Raw genomic sequence first — 24,182 nt, forward strand, 5'->3', positions numbered from 1 at the left:
AGAATACAGAAAACATTAACCTCTCTGAAAAACCAACAGATCATCCCAACTTAATGATGCTATTCCAAATACTTGCAACAATCCCAATAAACACTCCTTGGCACAAAAGGAAAGCTCAAACATAGGTTCATACAGGATAGAAGTCACAGAGAATACTAGCCTGGACCTGCTTCATTGAGTCCAGCAGCTTTTTCCACACTATTCCTAAAAATCAAACCAAACCAGAGAAAAGCTAAGCTGGGACAATGGGCCACCCCCCTTTCATTGTACATTTTTTTAAGCTTGAAAGCCTTCTGTCTGAGGCAGTATCTGTTAGCTATTATTGAATTGGCCCTAAAACCCTTCAACCCACAGACTTTTCGGAGTTTGAGTCATTTGTAACCTCTCTGAAAAAAGGAGCCAAGGACAATATAATCTTGTTAAAGGAGCAGCTTCATCACACAAGGATGAAGCATATATTCAAATAAAGGGAACTGAGATTGAATTCTTCATCTGTTTTGTATTAGTACGTCTCAGGTAATTAATATCTTTCCTCAAATTCCTGAAGCTAAGAAAAGAAGAAATGTTCAGAAAATGTCTCCAACTGTCGTATCGAAAGGGTGGCCATAAGAACAGAGCAGCTCTCCATGACCAAGTGATCCATTGACACCCGTGGTCTCGGCTATTTGTCCAACTCTGAGGAGCTGGAAGTCAGCAAGGATTCATCAAAATGCACCTCAGCAAGACCTCTGTAGGAGCAAATTACTGCAAATGCTGGAATCTGTACTGAAAACAACCAATGTTGGAGATCACAGCGAGTCAGACAGCTCCCATAGAGACAGACCAAGCTAATGTTTCGAGCCTAGATGAAGAATCATCTAGACTCAAAACATTAACTTGCTCTCTCTCTGTGGCTGCTGTGTGTCCTGCTCTGATCTCTAGCATTTGTTATTTACAGTAAGACCTCTGTCGTCTGCGTAGACAAGGACAACTCCTGTATGCACACATCATATCAACAAACTGTCCTTCAAGTCAATTACTTTCCTGTCTTTTCACTGTGGCTGGATTAGAATTCTGGAACACTCTCCCTACAAGTACTGTAGGACCTCCTGCATGATGGAGTGTATGTGAATAAAGAAGACATAGTGCCACTTCTCAAGGGAAACAGGGATGGCCATTAAATTCTGGCTCTGCCAACGTTTCCTCTATCCTTCTAAAACGTATGCAAAATTTCGCACCATTAAACCATTAAGTGCTTTCATGTTCAGCTTTCCATAGCTCTTATATAAAGGAAACACATGTAGCCAATATAGTCAGAAGATGTGTGGCATGCATATGTTATTTTTAGAGCTCAGTCGAACTATTACCTCATAAGGGTCTTTAGTGAAATAATATATATTTATATCTCAAGAGGAAGCGTCACCTGTTTTATTTCATTATTTTCCAGGAATTTCAGCTCCTTTACCACACTGTGATGTCCCTTCTCTCAGCTACCATCAGGTTTTAAACGTTTACCATCATCCCAGCACCTACAGAGAAAAGAATAACAGAAATTAAAAGAGATTATTAAAACTTTCACCAAAGCAGTTGAGAGAATGTGACTTGATGTGACACATTATATGTACAGAGTTCTTTTTTTCTCTGTTTGGGTTACTCGGAAATTAGTTGACTAAATTAAGCAAATCAGATCTGTCTCTGTACTGGTTCACCTTGTATTCCTTGTATTTCCTTTGCATTATTAAGGGAGGATCAGCCTTGTCTCCGAGTGCTGTGATGAGTAAGAAGAGAGCCCAGCAGCAAATCACCAAATTGGCTGAAGAAGTTGGTTGTCCACCCTTTAACAAAACAATCTTATTACCCTGTCTCCGTGCTCTACCCGCACTGACCCTGAACGCTGCACAGACCAAGGTCGGTACCTACACACTAAATACACTTCTAATGGATTTAGATTATATTGTTAATCATGCTTCGGTATGCATTTCCTAACCAGAAAACTTAATTTCTTTTACCATGAATATGGGCCATGATTTTTGACTTGATTCTACTCTCATGAAATGATCTGTGAACTTTTTCCATTCCATTTTTCTGTACCAATGGGAAAATAACGAGCGGAGAGTTGAGTTTTTTTTTATATACAGTGAACTGCCATGATAGGAAAGTACTGCCTGAAAAAGGTGATAGAAACAGTGTCTGTAGTGACTTTCAAAAAGGTTATTTGAAAAATACCTGAAGGAGAACATTTTGTAAGGTAATAGAGAAAGAACAAGGGAGTGGAAAAATTTGTTTCAAAGAACTAGTTCATGTCGTGGTAAGCGTCCAATTGAATGGGGTTATATTTTCTGTATACATCACTATGGGGAATTTGATGCATTATGTGATTCAGACTTTGGACTGAATTTTTGTAATGACAGAAAGGATCTCCAGGTTAGCCAACATGGTGCAGGATTCCAAAATTCCAATTCCAAAAGTCACTTGCCTGAAATAGCAACTATCGTTTTTTTTACCAGGATGGGGTAAAGTAGAGGTGTGGAGGAAGGAGGGCAGGTTGTACTTTACACATCTGAGATTAACAGCAACAACAAAAGTTCAGCTGCCTTCACACAGTCCCAATTTCTGCAGGCAGCAAGTCCAAAGACCAATGGAGATGGAGGAATTGAAGTGGGAGGTTACATGTCCAGTGGTGGTGAAGAGGTGGATTGGTGTTGAGACTTTTCAGAGTGTTGGATGGTGCACAAGAGTCAAATGTTTGGAGAGGGGTGGGGGGGTCAAAGTTCAAAGGCTAAGGAGAGGGATTGGGGCCTCAAATTGAGGAATGGGATTTGGGGCTCACATGCATTTGGGTCAGAAAAAGGGCCAAGGGGAGTGGAATTTGGGGCCTTGGCCTTCAGGAAAGGGAAAAAGAGGGATTGACATGGAGGAATCTCAGTGATGAGCCATGAGCAAGGATTCCTTATTCTTCAAGTTTTACAGATGAAGCACCTTGATCCAGGAGGTAGCTGTGAAGACATTCGCCTCCTGAAACCACCTGAAGTAAGCTCAGGTTGGAAACCCTGTCAATCAGAGTTAAATTTAAAGACCTGAATAACAAAGAAACTCAGAGTCTCATCAGCATATTTGAAGTTCCAATTCATCCCCTTGGACTGGATTGGTTGTCCATCTGCACAACATGCAAGGTTAAGGTCAGAATAACCACTGAAGGCAGGATTTGATTGTAAACCATTTTATCAGACTTTACCCCAGCGTTTTAACACACTCAAATCCACAGATTTGTTTAGGTAAAATTGAGTCATTCAGCAGTCAATTTACTACAGGATTTGGAATGGTTCATCAGAATATTAGAGTCATAAAGATCTATGGCACAGAAAGAGGCCATTCAGCCCATCATGTCTGCAGTGGTCAAAACAAGCAACTAACTATTCTCATCTCTTTTTCCAACACTTTGCGCAGTGCTTTGTATACCTTGGCATCACAAGTTCATATTTCATAAATGTTTTGAAGGATTCTGTCTCTACCAAGCCTACAGGCAGTGAATTCCAGATTCCCATTGCCCTTAAGGAGAAAAAATGTTTCCTCATAATATTAGAAATGGATGAACAAGTAAAGAAAAGGCTGCAAATGCCTCATGTACTCTGTTTGTGCAAGTCACGCACGTCTAAAACGTAAACTGTACCTGCTAATATCTGACAATGCCTATTGCAAAAACATATTCAGGTGGCTTTTTGATGAAGAACTGAGAAGGGCTCAGAGTGCCGTGTGAGGGAGAACTGGGGTCAAAGTGTGGGAGGAGAGAGTCAGAGTTCAGCATGAGGGAGGAGGGGGTCAATGTGTAGTGTGAGGGAAGAGGGGTGTCAGGGTGAGGAGGGAGAGGGATCAAAGTGCAGCGTGAGGGAGGAGGGGGGTCAGTGTGTAATGTGGGGGCTGGAGGGGGTCAGTGTGTAGTGTGAGGGAGGAGGGGGGTCAGTGTGTAGTGTGAGGGAGAAGGAGATGTCAGTGTGTAGTGTGAAGGAGGAGGGGATCAGGGTGAGGAGGGAGGGGAGTAGGGTGCAGTGTGAAGGAAAAGGGGATCAGGATGAGGTAAGATAGGAGTGACGGTGCAGTGTGAGAGAGGGGGTGTCAGTGTGTGGGAGGAGGTGCTTGGGTGCATTGGAGGGAAGAGGGAATCAGAATACAGTGTGAGGGTGGAGGGGGTCAGGATACGGGAGGATATGGTGTCAGAATGCAGTGTGAGGGGTGGGGTGTCAGTGTGCAATGTGAAGGAGGAGGGGGTCAGGATAAGGGAGGAGAGGTGTCAAGATGTGATGAGGGAGGGGGTTCAGCGTGAGGGACGAGGGGTTCAGTGAGGGAGGAGCCTAACCCTAATCCTGGAGCAGCCTCACTAATGGCATTGTCAGTGTACCTTCACAAAATGGAGTGCAATGGTTCAAAAAGGTAGCTCACCACCATCTTCTCGAGGGCAATAAGGGAAAAAAAAATTGCTGGCCCAGACGCTTCACTCTCACACACAATAAATTTTAAAAGTGTTAATTTTTAAGAGATCAATTGAGATGGGTAAGCAACAGCTCAATTTTTTGTTGCATTTTATGATCAGTGAGGAAACCTGATGAACGTGGGCCTTTCTTCATCTAATATTTCTGATGTTCTTCAGTAAATTCATTTGCGTAAATGAATGCAAATTTTCATATTCAGGTTCAGGTCTGAAGGTGAATGTTGGTTTGTTTTGTGTTTCCACAGCTATTAGCTGTCAGTGGACCATTCCATTCATGGGGTCCCATAGTGGACGGGGTTTATCTGCAGGAACCTCCTGTCACTGCCCTAACCCACGGCCGATATCACAAGGTCGATTTATTGATTGGGAGCGCAGAGGAGGATGGGCTTGTTAGAAGATCAAAAACACTCAAGGTGAGATCAAAACTTTGTTTTAAGAATGTTGGAATGTATTCTTAGCTGTGAAACAATTAACCTCTTGTGGACTGACACAACACTGATCATTCAATAAGGCTAGATGGTGAATTCATGCCTACTGTGTGACTAAATCTGATAGATTAGGAATGCTCTGAATTAATATTTAATTAGTTACATATTTGAGTTGGAAATAAACATCCTACAACTGACATTGGTCTGTTGGGGGGTAAGGAAGGGAAGAGCTGCTCAGTTCTTGCTTCTGTTTACCAGCCAATGATTCCTGCTGGGAGATATATGTGCATGTGTTTGTTTATATACACTTGTGTAGATTTTGAGTGACTCTATGATGGAGATTCAATTAAAGTGACCCCTAATCAAACAACTTGCTAATATTTTCTAACACATATTGAGCTAAGCTAAACCACTCAGGTGAGGTTCCTGTAACCAGTGTAAGTCAGTACCTTTGAAGAGACATGAAAGGGTTATTTGTCCAATCAGAATCTGTCCTTCCAGTGAGCATGTATGATTTGACTTGTCGTGAACCCTATCCTTTTCATTAAGTGATTTCTTACACATCAAAATTAATCTAATGACACTGTAGAGAACCAAACCACTCTCATAATCAACAATTATTCTCTATCACAATTCTCAGTTCCATGTTTTCAAATCCTAAGGGAATTTGGAATTACTTGCAGGTGCTGAAGGGAAATCTTTTATTGAGTTCAAGCTCTGATTAAATCATCTGTAAATTTCAAAGCAATTGATAACTTCCAGTAAATTAGTGTCATGGAGGCTTTACCGCATGGAAGGAGACTCTTGGACTGATCATGTTCATGCAGGTCATCAAATATCTATCTATTCTAATGAAAGCAAAATACTATGGAAGATGGAAGTCTGAAACAAACAAAGAGAATGTTGAAGAGACCCAGCAGGTCTGGCAGCATCCATGGAGAGAGGAACAGAGTTAACATTTCGGGTCTGATATAACCTTTTCAGAACTGTATTTATCTATTCTAAACCCATTTTCCAACACTCATTGCCTTGTAAACCATGGTGTTTCATTTTAAATGTCTTGAGGGTTTCCATCTCTACTACTTTTAGTTCCCTTTTAGTTCCAGATATCTACAACCCTCTGAATGAACATTTTTTTGCCTCAAGTCCCCTCTGAACCTTCTGCTCCTTAGCTGTGCTCTGTGGTTATTGATCCCTCTATTAAGGGAAAAGCCCTTTCCTGATCCACACTGTCTGAGCCCCTCAGATTTATACAACTCAATCAGATCCTCACCACCACACACACCCCTCTCTCCCACCTCAGCCTTCCCTGTTGTGAGGCATAAAACTGAATCACCACAAGTTTCTGAAATATTTCCTTCATTTCTAATCATCTGTCTTTGCATCAATACTTTACCTCCACTGTCTTATTCTTTACTACTTAAGTCTAATATTGGTGGTCTCTCATTCTTTCTCTCTCTCTCTCTCTCTCTCTCTCTGTCTCAGCAGCATTGTTTTGTTATCTACTTGCTGTGTAAATCCCACTGGGGCACTGCACTCAAAGTGAGGTCTGAGGAGAGAATATGGAATATAGTGTTGTGCCTCAGAAAGAACTTTGTTTTCAGAAACACTGGACAAAACCTTATATGGATCTGAGAGATTTGGGCTATGGCAAGAAATGTGATAGAATTGGACAAGAAATCCCACAAGGCTCATCGCAATTTCAGGGGCATCTTTCTCTATTGTTTATGCTTTAGCTCAGTGGCATGCTCCCTAGACAGTGGCAGGTTTTCTGTTGGGAAAGGTTAAAACTTCTTAAATACCTCATTAATGCCAACATTTACGTCATCAACACTCAGCTGCCTATTTTACCAGATGCACCTCACGAATCAGGCATGGAGAACTCTCGACATGAATATCGTCTTGTTGTTTGCTCGAAAGATCTTCCATGTTGGACACTGGGCACCAAAATTTCAGGGCAGATTCCAGCCACATGCATCCCATATCTCGCATAGCACATCTCAGAACCACTTACAGGACAATTCTACATTTTAATGCTGCACCTCAGGTCACAACTGTCATTGTAATGCTGCTGCAAGGATACTGTGCACTCAGAGACAGACAGATAGACACACACACACCTCTAATGAACTGAAACCAGCTGCATCTCAGGCCTGTTTCGTTACGCTCCTAGTGCCCACTCACTCTGAGTCTACCTGCACATGTTCACAGTATCCCTGCCTTACATTGCCTTGCCTTGCCTTTGTGTAATTTGCATCCCAGCTATTCACAACTATACCACACCTTACTATATTAATGTGGTCTTTTCATATCTATTGATGTTTCTGATTTATTTTGATTCTCTCAAAACCACCTTTGAAGGGCATTCATCTCAACTGGCATTTGTGTGTGTCATGTTGAGCTGTACCTTGAGTATTGAGGCTTCCAATCTCTGCTGCCCTCTGGGAGTAACCTTAAGATAGATGTACAGGTTTAGTATGTCATTCAGCATTGTATCAGCCCTCCATATCTCAGCATTGTTTGAACGTCCCTTGCTCACTGATGTTTCAGAAATGTATTCCAGTACACTGCACACTGATGTTCACACCCAGAAGCTGAGCACTCAATCATTGGAGCAAGGTGAACAAACTAACTTCCATTCAAGGCTGAACAAAGGAGTATACGGCCTGAATGTTCAGAATCAAACGTTTCTGACAGAGCAGGAATGTCATTGTAGTCTCCTAGCTCTGAATCTCCACGTATATTAGTTCAAAGTAATTTATTCACTGCATTTAGGCTCTTTCAGGCCTGTTAGCCAACCTCAGTACTGCCCTAGTTTCTGCAGTAGCAACATCATCAATGCTGTCTCCCACAACATCTCTGTCAGATTCCCCTTCTTCCTCATCGGTCCACATTCCCCTCTTCTAGGCTGTCAGTCTGTTATTGCGTTGGACTGTTCAGGCACAGCAAACATTCACTATCCTGGAGACATGGCATTGGAATTCTTGTCCTGACCAGTCCAGGCAGCGGAAAAGCATCACTTGTCTGTTCAATGATGTTCCTTGCAAATGCGTGGGCAACATTGTAGCACTGTGCAGCATCAGTCTGGAGGGAGGGGGTGGTGGGGGTATGAATTCTGTGCTGGGGTCATTATTCTTGTGTTCTGAGGGTACCCCATATTCTCATGAGCCACCCCTGGGCATGACAGATTTCATGAATATACTTGTTAACTGGCAATTGGGAAGTGCCACAAGAATCTCCACATGTAGTTTGAAAGATGCTGGTGGCGAGGAAATTCGATCCTACAGTGTGCTGCTGTTTCCTCCAAAGCAGCAGGCTGCAGATTCTCCTGCAGTGTGTGTGCGGGAGATATAGGTGACTTCCTGATGAAGGACTTTTGCCTGAAACAGCAATTCTCCTGCTCCTCGATGCTGCCTGACCTCCTGTGCTTTTCCAGCACCACACTTTCGACTCTATTCTCCATCATCAGCAGTCCTCACCTTCGTGTAGGGTGACATTATCCCTAGTCAACTGAATGCACTTCCAACATTGGTACTGACTGATCAGCAACTAGCTGCAATGGCTTCAGTAGTCCCTCTTATGGTGCACTACTCAATGGTACTGAAACTTCTGTAAATCCCACTTTAGAAATAGAATCAGTCTGGCCTAATGCTGGACACAGACAGATTTTAACCTCACGCCTTCAATGCATTATCTGAGCTGAGATGGCACCGATTGTTAAAAGCTATCTTGAGAATGTAACTTTAAAAAAGTTCTGGGATTTACATATGAAGGAACCGAAACTAACACGATCACCCGAAAAGATGAAAGACTCGAGCTAAATTTGTTTAATATTACACTCCAATCCTTTTGCTATAAATTCTGTGTCGTGTGATTCTGCTCAACAACCACCTGATGAAGAAGCAGCGCTTCAAAAGTTAGTGCCTCCAAATAAAGCTGTTAGACAATAACCTGGTGTTGTGTGATTTTTAACTTTGTCCACCCCAGTCCAACAACAGCACCTCTAAATCATGAGTATTTATGGCATGTTAATGAATGTAAAGAGGTTCCCAACCATTACCAGGATGGCTGTCCCACTTTAACACACTGTCAGAAATCTGAAGTTTGATCACCCGCTCAATTATGTTCGCCCTCCCACCTTTCTAAATACTCCGGGTAGGCCCAGAATACCATCCTTTATCTCTGTTTGTTTCCCTCCACTCCTGTTTAAAGGACTGAATTGCAGCTACATGTAGTTTCTAATTAGTCATAACTCAACAATAGCCTTTGCCTTCCTCCAATACCTTTGCCACTTTCCTTTTGACCACCAGCCAGCAAAGTTTGCTAACTTCTGCTTAATTTAAACAATGGGTACTAAGAGACTTTATGCCCAGAGAATTTAGGGATGGCACATAAGTAAACAATGATCTAATGCACTCATCTAAAATTCCTCTAACCGCTAAATTAGACACCTGTGTATAACATTCATTTGACATGCATTTAACCATTTTAGGAGCGTAATCCATTAATTTTAGATAATAGATTTTATACTTTTATCCCTTGTTCAAACTGCAGGGCAGCAGTGCCCCACATGCTCTGTCAGTTGCCTAGCAGATTCAGTTGTGGAATTGAACAGCTTACTGTCTCTGAATTTGAGTTTTCATAGCTGTTAACTTTCAGACCCTGTGGAGAAACATGTGTATTTATTGTTAACAACACAGAGGCACTAGACTAGCTCATTAATTGAAGGCTTTGATCCTTTTTAAGCTGAAGTTTACAGATGCTTGCTCAGCAAGGTGCTGATAAAATCCTTCCTGCCAGAAATAAGCATAAGTAAGATGATGTGTTCTGTATTAGTGCCAGGAAATGGCAACATTTTGGGTAACGGGAAGCATCTAAATAATCGGCACTATCATTCGGTTAATAAGCAAGTGAATCACAGATAGACAGCAATGTTGATATTATGCCATTATCATGTTATAATACACTATGATTGGTCAGATTTGCACATGCTTGCATCGGAACATTTTAGATTTAGTTTAGATCTTATTGTATTGTGTAGTCAAGTACAGAAGAACAGTGAAAAGTGTATAACACCTCCTCAGATGGAGCCATCTTAGGTACAAACACACCAGGGTACAAAAAATTTAGGGACGAAGTAGTAAAAGAAACAAAGTTAAAAAGGTTAAGCATTATCTTCATTGAATAAGTAGAAATTTAAACAACAGCAAAGTAAGGATCTGTGTTCTACAAGCAGTAAAGCATAATTCAACCAGAAAGTCAGGATGTGTGTTTTTTCTTGCTTGTCTTAGTTTAACTGGCACAGGAGCAGCACTGGTAAAGCTTTGAAGGCAAGTTACATGCTATACATCTTACTTTGAGGTAGGCATCCTAATAGGTGTGGATTATGCAAGTTGTTCAAAAAGAGAAGTGGATTGTAATGCAGTGTATGTATTTACTTTAATCAATATCTATGTAAATTATGAAAACTGAAGATGCTGTAAATCAGAAACAAAAACAGAAGTTGCTGGGAAAACTCAGCAGGTCTGGCAGCATCTGTGAAGAGAAATCAGATCCAGACCTGAAATGTTAACTCTGATTTCTCTTCACAGATGCTGCCAGACCTACTGAGCTTTTCCAGAAACTTCTGTTTTTGTCTAAGTAACTGCATATCAAAAGTGGTTAATTTGCTGTAAATTGCTTTGGGACATCAAGATTTATATAGCACCTTTCATAACGTCCAGATGTTCCAAAGCATTTTACAGCAAATTAACCACTTTTGATATACAGCTTTACTATAATACAGGAAGAATAGGAAGGTCATTCTTGGCAGAGAGAACTGCAAAGTCAGTAATTAGTTGGAAAGTGCAAGCCTCGGTTGGGTGGAGGAACTGAAAACAAAAATTGTTGGAAATCATAGTGAGTCAGGCAGCATCCATGAAGAGAGAGCAAGCTAACATTTCGAGTCGAGATGACTTAAGACCATAAAACCATAAGACATAGGAAAGGAAGTAAGGCCATTTGACCCATCGAGTCCACTCCACCATTCAATCATGGCTGATGGGCATTTTAACTCTACTTACCCGCACTCTTCCCATAGCCCTTAATTCCTTGCAAGATCAAGAATTTGTCAATCTCTGCCTTGAAGATATTTAACGTCCCGGCCTCCATTGCACTCTGTGGCAATGAATTCCACAGGCCGACCACTCTCTGGCTGAAGAAATGACTCCTTGTTTCCATACTAAATTGACCCCCTCTAATTCTAAGGCTGTGCCCACGGGTGCTAGTCTCCCTGCCTAACGGAAACAAATTCCCAGCATCCACCCTTTCTAAGCCATACATTATTTTGTAAGTTTCCACATCCCTGCTTTTATATTCCAACCCTCTTAAGATAAATGACAACATTACATTTGCTTTCTTAACCATGGCATCAAACTACAAGTCAACCTTTAGAGAATCCTGGACTAGTATTCCCAGATCCCTTTGTACTTTGCCTTTATGAATTTTCTCACCATTTAGAAAATAGCCTATGCCTGTATTGTTTTTTTCCAAAGTGCAAGACTTCTCATTTACTCACGTTGAATTTCAGCCATTTCCTGGACCACTCTCCTAAACTATCTAAGTCTTTCTGCAGCCTCCCACCTCCTCAGTACTACCTGCCTGTCCATCTAACTTGGTATCATTGGCAACCTTCGCCAGAATGCCCCCCAGTCCCTTCATCCAGATCATTAATATATAAAGTGAACAGCTGCGGCCCCAACACTGAACCCTGTGGGACACCACTTGTCACCGGCTGAAATTATGAAAAAGAACCTTTAATCCCAACTCTCTGCCTTCTGTCAGACAGCCAATCCTCAATTCATGCCAGTAGGTCACCTTGCACACCATGGGCCCTCACCTTACTCAGCAGCCTCCCATGAGGCTTCTTATCAAAGGTCTTTTGGAAGTCTAGATAGATAATATCCACTGGGTTTCCCTGGTCTAACCTACTTGTTACCTCTTCAAAGAATTGTAACAGGTTTGTCAGGCATGACCTCCCCTTACTAAATCCATGCTGACTTCATCAGAGCTGATGTGAAATGTGAAGGTGGCAACATTTATGCAATAGTAGAAGGCTGGAATGCTGGGTGAGAAAGGGTTTTGGTAATGCAGATTAAGTGATCAGAATGTGAGAAAGGCAGAACTGCCAGACTGGAAAGAACAGATAGTTCCACTGGAGTAGGGCAGTGATAAAGGACATGATGACAGAGAATGCACCAAGTAAAGCTAAAGGAAAAGGAATGAATGGGAGCTGGTTCACAATTTGAAGGTGTTGAACTCAATATTAAGTCCATAAGGTTGTAAAGTGCTTAGTCTGAAGATAAGATATTGTTCCTGCAGTTTGCGCTGTGATTCGCTGGAACATTGCAGCATGCTGAGGATATACTAATGGGCTGTGTTAAAATGACTGGCTACATGGGTAGAGAATCATTCTAATCTCTGAGTGCAAATACAGTAATTACTAAACATTTTATTGCAGGTTAGAAATGCATTAAGAAATGTAACAAAGCACCAGGTATAACATGTCTGGAAGGATAGAATTGAAAAGTAAGGATTTTATACCAAAACTATATGGAACCGTAGTTATACCACACTGAGTGTGCTTGGTGCCGTTCTAGTCATCATATTATAAAAGAGTTATAGAGGTACTGGAGAGAAATCAAAGAAGACGTCAATAGAAATTGCCAGAAATACTTGCATATACTTATAGGGAAGGTTTAATAATCTTGGGCTTTTCTTGATTGAAAAAGAAGGCTAAGTGGTACCTCATAGACATCTGTAAAATTATGAAAGGTTTTGATCAAGTAGCTACAGAGGGAATGTTTCCTTTTGTGTCTAGGAGCCTAACTAAACGCCATCAATATAAAATACTTACCAAGAAATCCAATAGGAAATTCAGAAAAATCTCTTCAACCACAGAGTATTCTGAATATTGATCTCATTATGGGGAGGTTTTGAAATGAATTGTGTAGATCAGGGGTCACTAAACTGTGGGTTACAGTCCTCAATTTTGCCATAGTTTGATCATTAGAGTTTGTAAACTCCGACACTGCAGCAGTGACTGCTGAGTGGAGACTCATTTTCTCTGGTGAACAATCCCCTTGACCTCTCATTCCCACCATACCAAGATATGGCCCCAGCTAAACAACCTACATGATCTTTTATAGATGTGAAAAAACTCAAAATCGGCTCAATTTTGCATATTGCCTCTGACTGATAGACACATGCAGAATATAGGCATAGGCATTGGAAGCAGAAGTGACTTTTCAGCCCCTGTAGCCTGTTCCACCATTCTTGCCATTGTTCTGTTGTTGACTTTGTTGAATAGTCCAAAGTCAAGGTGTGGACTGACACTCCTGTGTTTCAGTTTCATTCGCTCTTGTTGCCATCCATAAGAAAAGATTTTGTTAATGTGGAGTTAAACTTTAAACTTCACAAATACCAACCAAGAACTTCACCTTCAAAATATTGTGGGGGAGGACTGTTTAATAGATTATTTTACAAAATATCCAACCTCCTTTCTTCCACAGAGACATTGAGAGCCCTGCAAATTGGTAATACAATTCCAGGACATTGAAAATGTTACAACTTTAGACTCTTGCCTTAGGCATTTTTCTCAGGTGCTTACCACTGTTCTAAATAGCCTAAGTATTTTATGTTTGGCCTATTCACATTCTGCCCTTTATCTAACTTTATGATCAATGAGTGGAGTTCTTTAGTATCTGAACTTGATATTATTTCATACTTGAAATGGCTCCTCTAGTTCTTCAGAAAGTAAACCCCGAAGCATTTGACTAAACAAGATCGAGTAAAAATTATTACTTTATAGACAGCAAGTGAACAATAAATGCAAATTTCACTGATTTTACTCAATCTCACATCTCACCTTCATAAAAAAATGTTCTGTTTTCAGACTCTCTAATTTTAATCTTCATTCTTGTCTAAACAACCATCAATTGAAACCATTAATCACTTGACCTTATTTTTGCTTTTAGTTTCCAGTTTCAGGCCAATAAGCTATTCAATCTTTTCCATAAAACCTGACTCTGTTGTACATGATGAAAACTGTGTTGCTGGAAAAGCGCAGCAGGTCAGGTAGCAACCAAGGAGCAGGAGAATCGATGTTTCGGGCATAAGCCCTTCAGGAAAATTGTCAGCCCATCTCCAGCATCTGCAGTCGTCACTTTTTCCCTCTGTTGTACATGATTCCAGAAAGTAAAGGCTAATTTGCCAGCACCTCTGTCAACTCATTCAGATTTTTTTTTACGTTATCCATGAGTAGAATCATCCTTAAAATAATTGATGTAAACTTGATTGTCTTTAACACAACAATTGATTTCTTAAGTCCCATAGACCAACCCACCCTCACCCTGGATAATGGACACCATGCCTGAATCTTACTTTCTTTTTGGCTAAGTCTAAGTTGCATCGAATCGTTTGGTGATTCTTGCCACAAGATCCAAAGTTCTCTCACCATGTCTTACCAAACTCAGCTCACTAATTACCTAGTATATCCTATGGTATGCCTCATGTTCAATTTCCATCCCATCTTACCAGGTGCTGATTCTGGAACAGCCCACCACACACTGACAGTACACCAAACATTGTCAGCCCAGACATGCACATTGCCATGTGTTTACCCTGGATATGGCAGATAGCAAGATTTGAGGGCCTGCTGTGGGATTGATGTAGAAATCAGTAAGGGGATTGTATTATACTCGAATGAATTAGTATTGAGAGTGGAGAGGTATTAACAGTTTTTGCAGGCTTGAAAATGGACAAGTCACCAAACCCATTTAAGATGTATCCGAGGCTGCTAAAGGTTGCAAGGGAGGAGATTAAATGGGCTCTTAATTTATTATTTAAGGATAATTTATTAACTAAAAGAGTAAGGGAGTAAACATTGATGGCAGGATCCCAGGAAGTACAAAGGGACAAAGTGTGTTTGTTTGTCCATAGCAGCAGGACAAGTCAATAAGGTGTTGAGAAGACATAAAGAATGCTTGCCTTTATTGAATACAAGAAAGCATTGAATACAAGAGCAAGGTGGTTATGATGGAGTGGTGTAGAACATTGCTCGGCTACAGCTGGAGTAGTGTGCAGTTCTGGTCAGCATTACTAGAGAAAAGATGTGATTGGTCATTAGAGGATGCAGAAGAAATTCACCAGCTTGGACTGGAGAAATGAACTATGAAGAGAGATTAGATAGGCTGGGATTGTTTTCATTAGAGCAGAGAAGACTGAGGGGGTATCTGATTGACATTGCAAATTCTGAAGGACATAGATAGTATAGATAGGGAGAAACATTTGCTCTTAGTAGTCAGTAATCAGCCAGTAACCAGGGAGCAGTTTTAAGGTAAGGGGTAAGCAATTTAGTGGGGACTTGAGGAAAAATGTTTGCACCCAGCCAGTTGAGTATCTGGAGCACACTGCCTAACAAGATGGTGGTACGTGAATCCTCAAGACACTTAAGAACTATTTTGATGAACACTTGAAATGCAATGGCATATAAGGCTATGGATCAAAACAGGATTGGAATGGATGGATATTTGGTGACCAGTATTGTCTCTATGCTGTAAAAGCTCTCTATGCTCTATCTGTTGAGAGAGAAACAGAGTTAATGCTTTGAGTCCAATGCCTCTTCTTTAGAGCTCTAACACTCTCACAGATGCTTTTCATTCATTCTTGAGATGTGGTCATTGCTGGTTAGGACAGCATTTATTGCCAATTCATAAATGGCCCTTGAAAAGATTGCACTGAGGTTGAACTGCATTCTTGAACCTCTGCAGTCCATCTGATAATGCTGCCAGACCTATTGAGTTCTTCCAGCATTTTCTGTCATTGTTCTACACATTCTCAGGTATTGGGCAATTCCTCGTGCTCTGTTACCATAACCTCAGCAGAAATGGGTGTCAAAAGATAATTTGGGTATACAGCAAAAATAATTTGATTCCACATTAAAGATCAGTCAAAATCTTATCAAGTGACAAAGCAGGTTTAAGAGGTTAAATGACCTACTACTTCTTCATATGCCAATGTCACATATAAGGCAAAGATTTAAAAGGACTTAAGGGGGCAACGTTTTCATGCAGAGGGTGGTGCATGTATGGATTGAGCTGCCAGAGGAAGTGATGGAGGCTGGTACAATTATGACAATTAAAAAGGCATCTGGGTGGGTATATGAATAGAAGGGTTTAGAGGGATATGGGCCAAGTACTGGCAAATGGGAGTAGAAAGGTCTGTTTCTGTGTTGTATATCTCTATGATTCTATAACTCTCTGACTCTATTAGTCATTAATATAAATGATGAAAAGCAGTGGCCCCAGCATGGATTTGTGTGGCACACTCCTGGTCACAGGCCTCCAGTCTGAAAAGCAACCCTCTACCACCACATTCTGTCTTCTACCTTTGAGCCAATTCTGTATCCAAATGGCTAGTTCTCCCTGTATTCCATATGATCTAACCTTGCTAACCAGCCTACCATGAGGAATCTTTTCAAACGCCTTACTGAAGTCCATATAGATCACGTTTACTGCTTTGCCCCCATCAATCCTCTTCATTACTCAAGCACGTTAGTGAGACACAATTTCCCATGCACAAAGCCATTTCATAGCTTGCAGTTCTAAATTATGAGGAGAAGCTCAAGGACTTGGACAGTAGGGAAAGGAGGAAGACACTGAAATTAGCAAAAGGCAGAAAATGTTTCTTTGCACTGATATAATGGTCCCTTCTAAGAACACAAAATTTACTGCACTCCTATCTTCAGAAAATTTAAATAAAATCAGTGGAGAGAGTGAAAAAGAATTTAAATGTTATTTTTACTTAATGCAGATGCTTGAATTTGTGTAAAAGCCAAATACTGCTGGAATCCTAGATCAAAAACAAAAAATTGCAATGTTGACTCTATTCCTCTACATAGATGCTTCTTGAGCTGCTCAGCATTTCCAGCATTTTTGTGTCTATGTTTGAGTCAATGTATGAATTATTAATTTAGTGTTAGCATTCCAATAACATGGCTATCCTAACATTTGACTGAGTAAGTTATATTGATGTATTTGTTTTGGTCTCAAGCCTTTGTGTTCTAATTAACCAAAAACCAGTCAAAGTGTCAGAATTATCACGGAAATTGTCAGCAATCTATTCTTAATCCTAATGCTGATAAATTACTGCCTGTGAGTCAGAGAAAGCAGTATCAATTCAATTTATTTTAATATTGACACATATGCCTGTAAGTTAATAATTACTCATTCAAAAAGTAGTGTGCTATCTCTGGTGAGAAGTTTCAGTCAAATAGATCCTTCGAAGAAGTGTCCCCCTTTTGTGTACACGTGCTGTAGAGATGACAACTTCCTAGTTTAGTTATTTGTTTCATCTTGAGTTATTTGTAGTGTTTAGATCAGAGTGGTGCTGGAAAAGCACAGCAGGTCAGGCAGTATCTGAGGAGCAAGAAAAATTGATGTTCCGGGCAAAAGCCCTTCATCAGGAATGAGGCTGGGATTCATTCCTGATGAAGGGCTTTTGCCCGGAACATCAATTTTTCCTATTCCTCAGATGCTGCCTGATCTGCTGTGCTTTTCCAACACCACTCTAATCTTGTCAGCAATAGCATGATATCCACCAAAAGAGCTTAAATACAGAACCACAGGAAAGGCACATTGCTTGTGTGGTAAGGTTTTGAATCCGCATCCTTGTCAAAGAAGGGTACCAAGAATCAGGTTTATTAAGACTGATGAGCTCTCAGAAATTGTAAAGTCTGTCTTGAATTATAAAGTCATAGAGATGTATAGCATGGAAACAGACCCCTCAGTCCAACCCGTCCATGCCGACCAGATATCCCAACCCTATCTAGTCCCACCTGCCAGCACCCAGCCCATATCCCTCCAAACCCTTCCTATTTATATACCCATCCAAATGCCTCTTAATTGTTGCAAATGTACCAGCCTCCACCACATCCTCTGGCAGCTCATTCCATACACGAACCACCCTCTGCATGAAAAAGTTGCCTCTTAGGTCTCTTTTATATCTTTCCCCTCTCACCCTAAACCTATGTCCTCTAGTTCTGGTCTCCCTGACCACAGGGAAAAGACTTTGTCTCTTTATCCTATCCATGTCCCTCATAATTTTGTAAACCTCTATGAGGTCACCCCTCTTGATACAACCTTTTACTCTTGTACTGATTATAGCTTTTTCTGGTTCCAAAGGTAATGAGTTATTTATAATATCTGTGCATTCAGTGTATTTGATAACGAGGCCTTATGCAAACTACGCCCGCTGCCACCCCCCACCCCCCCCAAACCCTGCACCGCCCACTTGCCTTATATAATTGGTACTTTGTGCTGAATATTACAAGGAGCCAGGCTGCTCATGCCCTGAAATAAAAAGTCAGTCAGTCAACCTAGAGAAGAAAAGCAAAGAGGTGAGCGTTATTGTCAAGGTGATTACGTAGTGATAGTGTCAGTGCATTGGTAATCCAAAACCCCAGGCACATGCTCTGGAGACAAGGCTCACAATGGCAGACAGTAAAATTGAAATTCAATAAAATGTGGAATTAACAGTGACCAAGAAAACATAGTTGTAAAATTCTATCTGGCTCTCCATTTCCCTTTCAGGAAGAGAATCTGCTGTTTTATTTGGTCTACAAGTGACTTGGACAAACAGCAATGCTGTTGATTTTCAAGATCCTCCTGAATTGATGTAGCAAGCAGCACAGTTGTATCAAACCACTGGAAAGTCTCAAAAAAAAGGAATGATACCAAAAAATTATCACTGGAAATGAAAAATATAGAGTTGTCAACGCCGCAGAATCCTCATTACCAGAATGAGGGCTTGTGCTGCCTGACCTTTTGTGGTTTTCCAGCACCACTCTGATCTAAACTCTGGTTTCCAGCATCTGCATTCCTCACTTTTGCCTACTTGAGTTATTTGTACCCCACAGTCCCGCCCTCATTCTTTTTGATCTTCCTGGATGGTACACTGCGAACAGCTACGGTGCCCATTGGAAAACTGCTGCAGCTCTGTATCACAGAAGCTTAAAAGCAAAGTACAAGAAGGTTTAATTCTGTTGCCAAGAATGTTGAGAACCAACATTCATAAGTTTTTATTATCTATGTGCTCAAGCTGCCGAAGAAAATATTTACAAAATGAAATTCCTGACTGGAGTTGGTCTGTTCTAATTCAACATATCTTTCTTGTGGAAGTGCCCCACAAATAGGATTGGGACATTAGAATGTACAATGTTCCAATGCATTCCAATGCCCCAATCCTATCTGTGGGGGGATGTTTAAGGAACCTTAAGATTGATCAAGAAAAGCACTGTACAATTGCACATATTACTTCAATTTTCACTTTTTTTATTAAATAATGTGTAGATGCAGCTTTTAGTTTTAACAGCCAGTGGGCATTTTATCTCCTCTGCACTCAGTTAATATTTTACCTCCACAATTGCAGGGCTGAAGGAGACTGGGGGAGTCAATGTTTTACCTAATTCTATTTACATTCTCTTCATGAGGGTACCCCACCCAGGATTTTCTATATGTTTGAACCTAGTATGATATCTGGGTGAGCAGCCATTATTCTCAATTTCATCTGGATCTGAATTTTTATGTGCTTACAAATGCCAAACCCTGATGAAGAATTCATTCCCTGCAGACTGCAAGGAAACAATTTACCATCTCATTAGATCAAGTTAAAAACAATCCAAAGTGCCTTGGTCACTGGGGAGGAATGGGTAAAAACAAGGACTGCAGATGCTGGAAACCAGAGTCTAGATTAGAGTGGTGCTGGAAAAGCACAGCAGGTCAGGCAGCATCCGAGGAGCAGGAAAATCGATGTTTTGGACAAAAGCCTTTCATCAGGAATAGGCTGGGAGGAATCTCTCCTCCTTCACACATTGTGCTGAAAAGCAGAGATCAGTTGAATCAAATTGAGGAACAAACCTGCCCTTTTCCTGACTCAATTCCACATTTTATTTGTTTTGGAGGTGCCGGTATTGGACTGGGGTGTACAAAGTTAAAAATCATACAACACCTGGTTATAGGCCAACAGGTTTATTTGGAAGCACTAACTTTCGAAGCGCGGCTCCTTCATCAGGTGGTTGTGGAGTATGTATTCCACATAGAAAGCTAATGCTTCCAAATAAACCTGTTGGACTATAACCAGATGTTGTATGATTTTTAACATTTTTTGTTATTCTTTTATGGAACATTGGATGTTTGCATTTGAGCAGCTGGGGATGCATGATACCTCTCATTGTGATGAGCACTAAATTCTAATTCTTTTCAAATGTCCGAACATATTTTTACAATTGTACTCACATTTTTTTCTTGCTGTGGTTTGTATTATTCAGAAGTTTGAAGAATCTTCCGAAAAATCAACAAGTAAAACAGCTTTCTATGAAGCTCTTCAGAATGCGCTGGGAGGAGAAAACTCAAACTCACTCATCAAGGATGCAGCAACTTGGTTTTACTCATTACAGCACTCTCTGGCTGACTACGCTGCCTTCTCTCGGGCTTTAGAGAATGCCACACGGTAAGGCCACTACACAGAATATGAAGAATTTTCCTCTCATATTCTTGATAGTTTCACATGGCTTTGAAGGGGATCAGGTGAGCAGACATGTTTTCACATGATACATTGCATGGTTCAACACATGTATGCAAATGGTTTAGACCCTCGCTAATACAGAAACAATGTTTGAACCACTGCTGAATTACATAAGCTCTTTTTAATTGACCTCAAGGAGGCCTCTTTTCAAAATTGCAGTGAGAATTTTGCATTCTTTTCTAATCCAGTTTGTTGGCATTAGTTGTCATTTGTGACACAAGACTAAACTTTTACTATTGCTTTGGGTGTATTTCCAGGAATGCTCTTAAAAAGGCTGTTGGACCATCATGATCAAATAAAGCTCTTTATTTGTGGATTTTGAACAGGCAGGAACACTATTCCTGACTCCAAAGACAGCAGTAGGCTGTTACTGCCGTTTATTCTCACCATCTGACCCAGTAGCCCCAATCCTAATCACACTTTGGCTGGACTCGACTCTCAATCTCACTAGGGAGAAAAATTGGTTACATCCCTATCTTGTATTGTCAGGAAACCTAGAAGTATATACAGAACGAGTAGAAAGGCATTGCTCTTACTCAAGCTAAGTGACAAGAGGTCACTGGCTGTGGGACAGCCATACATGTACTAAATCAGCTGATGTATAAAGTAGTACAACTACTCTAGACAAAATACTGCACCATCATCTTAGTGCTGAACTCAAGAAAACATATTCAGAATGTCCAGTCAGATTTCCAGATTGAAATTTAGACTTTGGTTGGATTATTGGTAATTGTGTTAACAGTGATTGTGGTCTTAATGATGTTCATAAAGACATTAATATTTACAAAGAATATATAAGTACAGGTAATTCTTCTAAAACATGATGATTGTGTTCTTGTGCAACCCCGTATTATAGAAAAATCGCTTATTAAAAATAGCGCTTAAAGTGTTGGCGATGTGTTGCCTGTAATGCGATTACAAGTTTTAAAAAGTTAGCGCTTTAAATATAGTGTCCCCAGTTCGTCAACTGTGTTACAGTGAATTCACATTAACGAAACCCACTTTATAGCAGAATGACCAGTAAATGAAAGTCAACTTGAATAATGTAGACCACGTAGAGATAGACTTTCAGGAGGAGAGGTGGTATAATGCGATTCATGCAAATTATGATGATGTAACTCTGTCATCAGTCAAAGATAAGAGACAAGTCGAGAATGAGCCTATGAAGAGAGGCCTTAGACACTACACTAATGAATTGTATTTGGGAATTGACTACGTTTGGATGTACAGAATGGAAGATTACAGTGCATTAGCCATACTGAAGAGACATGGAACAAGCAGGCTCCAGGAAAAAGTATATGCAGAAAACTACAGCCAAAATATTCCAGATTGGTTTCTCAATGTGTCGGCAATGGTATTAGCTTAAAGCAGAAAATTAACTAGTTTCTTCATTAAGAGGGTATGAATCATTGGAATTGTCCTTGTGAAAAAAAATTGTTTTCTTTATCTTTGACTTTATATAAAAGACATCTTATTAAATAGTCAACTTCAATACAAAATTGCTTGCAAATGCTCATTTTCTGGGCAGATGTGAAGAATCACCATTTAGTCAAGGTATCGGAGATTTGCTTGTGCTTTATCGACATAATGCTGTGTTATCCATTTTGGAGACAGAAAAATATTGAGAAAAGTGAAAACTGGGAGAACATTACCTTCTAAAAGTTACCAAAAGCAAAGGCTAATACATTCACATCTGTCGCACATGACAAATCTGGTGTGCTATATTTAGAGTATCAGTCTGCTGCGGTTTACATACCAAAAATATAAACTGTTTTACTTGGTAGAGTTGAAGTTTATTATCAATGTGGGAAAAGGAGATATCACTCGAGAACTAGTTCCACCCCGTCACTTCCTGGGTATTGTAAAATATGCCTATTGAGCTGTTAGCTTTTTCTCGATTTTCTGTAAAATGAGTTCTGTACTATAGCTGGAAATATCATGATGAGCAGATAGCGTTTATTCGTGAACAGAGATGTCATTTTGTGTGAGCCATTTGTGTTCCAGATTGTGTGATGAAGGCCAGAAGTCCCAGTTACTGAAGTTACTGTGAAAAATGGTACTTACATCTGAATTAGGAGGAGGAGTCGCTCATTTAACCCCTCATTTAACATCATGACTGTTTGATTGTGGTCTCTGTTTTCCTGTTTATTCAATATATCATTTGACTCTGTTGACCAATTCTCTGCTGGATCAGTTTAAGTAGATACAATAAAGTCACCTAAACTTAATGCACTTCTAATTTATTCAGAAGAACTAGCTTAATTGCGATCTACAAGAACGCAGTACAAAGATTACTCAGACTTAGTTCAGAGATGTAGTATCAACTGCACTGGTGAGGGAGCCAGCCAGGCTTCAGTCACTTAATGTGGATATCTTCCCCTTCTCTGAGCTCCAAATTCAGGGCCGTCCTTCTGCAATGGCATTACCCAAGCTTTACTTTATTTTTGCATGCTCCGAGATCCATTCTCCCATATAGAGTCTGGAAAGTGATCAACTGTAATAAGCCCCAGTTTATCACTGTCAGGCTTCTGCTCCGGGCTCCCAAGGTGTCTTTAGTTTGCACTTTGCAGTGTTATAACATGGGGTAAACTGTCCTGCTTAATTTAAAGCAGCAACACAGAAAAGATTCATCCCGTACAGTAATCTGTGAAAATTTGAGAGGCCAGGAACTATTTAAATTAAAAATTAACAACTTTATTTCTTAAAGTTAAAAATCACACAACACCAGGTTATAGTCCAACAGGCTTATTTGGAAGCACTAACTTTCGGAGTGGTCATCTGATGAAGGAGCAGCATTCCGAAAGCTAGTGCTTCCAAATAAACCTGTTCGACTATAATCTAGTGTTGTGTGATTTCTAACCTTGTACACCCCAATCCAACACTGGCATCTCCAAATCATTATTTCGTAAAGTATAACGGAGAATAATTAACTAACAACTATTAACAACTCCATCCTCTAACCTATCGTTTACCTTCCCCTTCCACAATACTAGTCCGATAAAACTCCTGATTAAGATTTACAAAGCAAAAATTCTTATCTCAAAACCAGGCAGTGTTCGATTCTTCTATTTGGATCTTCATATGTCTTCCTTTCTTCTTCTTAGGGATTCTGCTTCATAGGTTACTGATCAATAAAGGTACTTTTAAGAGAGCTATTTTTCAGGCAGTCTTTTTACATGCTTGTAGCTGGGCAGTTCTCATCTCAACTGTTCAATTTTCCCTGGTCTTATACCCCAAAGCATCGGATTGTGTCATTGGCTTTTAAGATTGTCAATGTACTCAATTTAAACTTAATTCGAATTTGGTATTTTTTGGGGTATAATTTAAACTGATTGACCAAATTCAAATTTCTTTGTTGTTTCGAGGTAACCAGATAACTTAGCTTTTGACCAAGTGTTACATTGTTACTTTATTGAGGACACTTGATGCTGTCAGGTAGCTCCACCAGCTTTTAACTCTCTTAAAGGTACAGTGCACCACCCCTTAAGAAAAAATGAAACATCATAATGAAAAGATGGCTTCTTTTTTTCTAGCTTTTAAACACATTACCCTAACTTTCATATAAGTTCACCTTAACTTCTTCTCATTTAGCTGTGTACATATAACATTAAATAAATACAAATCTCATTTAATCTCCATCAGTTAAATCCACAATAACGCATCTGCGA

At 40.2% G+C, this 24,182-nt stretch overlaps 1 protein-coding gene across 1 annotated transcript in view; it reads left to right on the forward strand.

Annotated features, from left to right (window-relative positions):
* Positions 1-24,182, forward strand: part of tg (thyroglobulin) — a 367,649-nt gene that overhangs the window by 258,312 nt on the left and 85,155 nt on the right. The window contains exons 44-46 of the mRNA XM_087985879.1: positions 1,723-1,887; positions 4,711-4,878; positions 20,258-20,439. Of these exons, the coding sequence (XP_087842005.1) occupies positions 1,723-1,887; positions 4,711-4,878; positions 20,258-20,439 (515 nt within the window). The remainder of the gene's footprint in view (positions 1-1,722; positions 1,888-4,710; positions 4,879-20,257; positions 20,440-24,182) is intronic.

Source organism: Chiloscyllium plagiosum, unplaced genomic scaffold, assembly GCF_037043375.1.
Source record: "Chiloscyllium plagiosum isolate Xiang-an unplaced genomic scaffold, Cpla_swu_hap1 HiC_scaffold_4, whole genome shotgun sequence".
In the NCBI taxonomy this organism is placed as follows: Eukaryota; Metazoa; Chordata; class Chondrichthyes; order Orectolobiformes; family Hemiscylliidae; genus Chiloscyllium; species Chiloscyllium plagiosum.